This window comes from Alosa alosa, chromosome 5, assembly GCF_017589495.1.
Source record: "Alosa alosa isolate M-15738 ecotype Scorff River chromosome 5, AALO_Geno_1.1, whole genome shotgun sequence".
In the NCBI taxonomy this organism is placed as follows: domain Eukaryota; kingdom Metazoa; phylum Chordata; class Actinopteri; order Clupeiformes; family Clupeidae; genus Alosa; species Alosa alosa.
The window spans coordinates 8468782-8470346 of record NC_063193.1 but is presented as its reverse complement, the minus strand read 5'-3'; the positions used below and the strand labels follow the sequence as shown (position 1 = coordinate 8470346).

General features: G+C 41.5%; 1 protein-coding gene across 1 annotated transcript in view; it reads left to right on the top strand.

Annotated features, from left to right (window-relative positions):
* antxr2a (ANTXR cell adhesion molecule 2a) overlaps positions 1 to 1301 on the top strand; it is a 64399-nt gene extending 63098 nt beyond the window's left edge. The window contains exon 17 of the mRNA XM_048244220.1: positions 472 to 1301. Coding sequence (XP_048100177.1) covers positions 472 to 507 — 36 coding nt within the window. The 3' untranslated portion in view covers positions 508 to 1301. The remainder of the gene's footprint in view (positions 1 to 471) is intronic.
* The last annotated feature ends 264 nt before the right edge of the window (positions 1302 to 1565 follow it).

Below are 1565 nucleotides of genomic sequence, written 5' to 3'. Positions count from 1 at the left end.
ACATAATACAACAAAATAATCTGAGCCATTAAACTAGTGTAGGTGATGTGGACATCATATAGGTAGATCTGCAGTTCCTGCTTGTCCTGTTTTATTTTTGTATTTAAGGATTTAAAAACAAAATTTAATTTAATTTTTTGTATTATTTATTAATTACTTGATTAATATAATTATCCCTCCCATGACACATAATATAACTATGCAGAATTATATATTTGTATTCAGTCTATGTATCTATCATTTTATTTACCTTTATTGTAATAAGTCTTTTGATCAATTGAAGTAAACGGATATAATACAAATGTAATTGAATGATGAATATATATCATTTTATTTGGTAAATTTTTTAAAATGTTTTATGATTTTAATGCCGACACTTTTGACAAATATGTGATATATCACTTACGTATATTTCTACTTCCAACATGCTAAAATATATTTTTAAATTGTTTTTCCCCTCTGTGTTTATAGGGACGTTGTATGAAATTCAACCGGGTCCCACATTAGAAGAAGATTTTGTGCATCCACACACTCACAGTGAGCAGGAAGATGGAATGAGGAGGAATAGGAGGTTTCTGAAGACTTTGTGGTTCATTCAATCACCACTGTACTTTAACTTCTGTCCAAATTGTGCACAACGTGGACTCTTTCAACCTCAATCTGTGTGCCTTGGTTGTGTTCTAATGTAGTCATATGCTCCAAATCATTGTAAAAAAAGAAAAAGAAAAAAAGCAGAAACAGCTTTACAAGGGTGGGTTCTTTTTTATATGTATATTTTATTTTTATTTTTTTTACTTTTCCCTGAAGATTACCCAAGTGCATTATTGTGCCGGATCCGGTTAGCTTTTTGTGCGCAGTGATGGCTTAACATATTCCGACCATATTGCTCCTTCTGTGGAAAAAAAACTAATTTTATGGACACAGACGGAAGCTATTTGGAAAAAAAAGAGAGAGAGAAACTGAGAAGAGGAACAAGAGAGAGGGAAAGAGAGAGGGGGGGAGAGAGAGAGCAAGAGAGGCTGTTTGCCGTTGGCGTGGAGGGAGAGTTAATCCCAGTGGGGCTGGCGAGTGAGAGCAGAAGTCCAGTGCCTCTTGGCTACATGTCTTCACACAATCCCTCCTCTCCAAGCGCAGTCCGTCTCACTGCCTACTGCCCGCTGGCCCGCCGGCCTGGACGCCTGTTTGCCTGGCGGGAGGCCTGTGACTGCCGATCTTGTCATTTTAACACTGAGAAGTGCACACGCATGACAAACTGGAGGAGTGGACGCCCCCAAGGTAGTGGCAGCAGTGGGACTTAAGCCCCCCTTCGGCTTTTTTTTTTTTTTTTTCCTCAAGACACCTTTTTTCCTCTTTCATTATGTTCTCGGGACAGGAAAAATTAATAGAGCGTTACTCCCCCGCGAGAGACAGGCCACCCCCGCGAGCAAACACGGGGCCCGGGCTACGTTCAGAGCGACGGGTGCGTCAGGACCTTGACACGACGGTTGGTGCTAACCCCCCCACCACCACCACCACCACCACCCAACCCAGCACACACCCCCTACTGCAGTGAGCCTCCGCCTCCC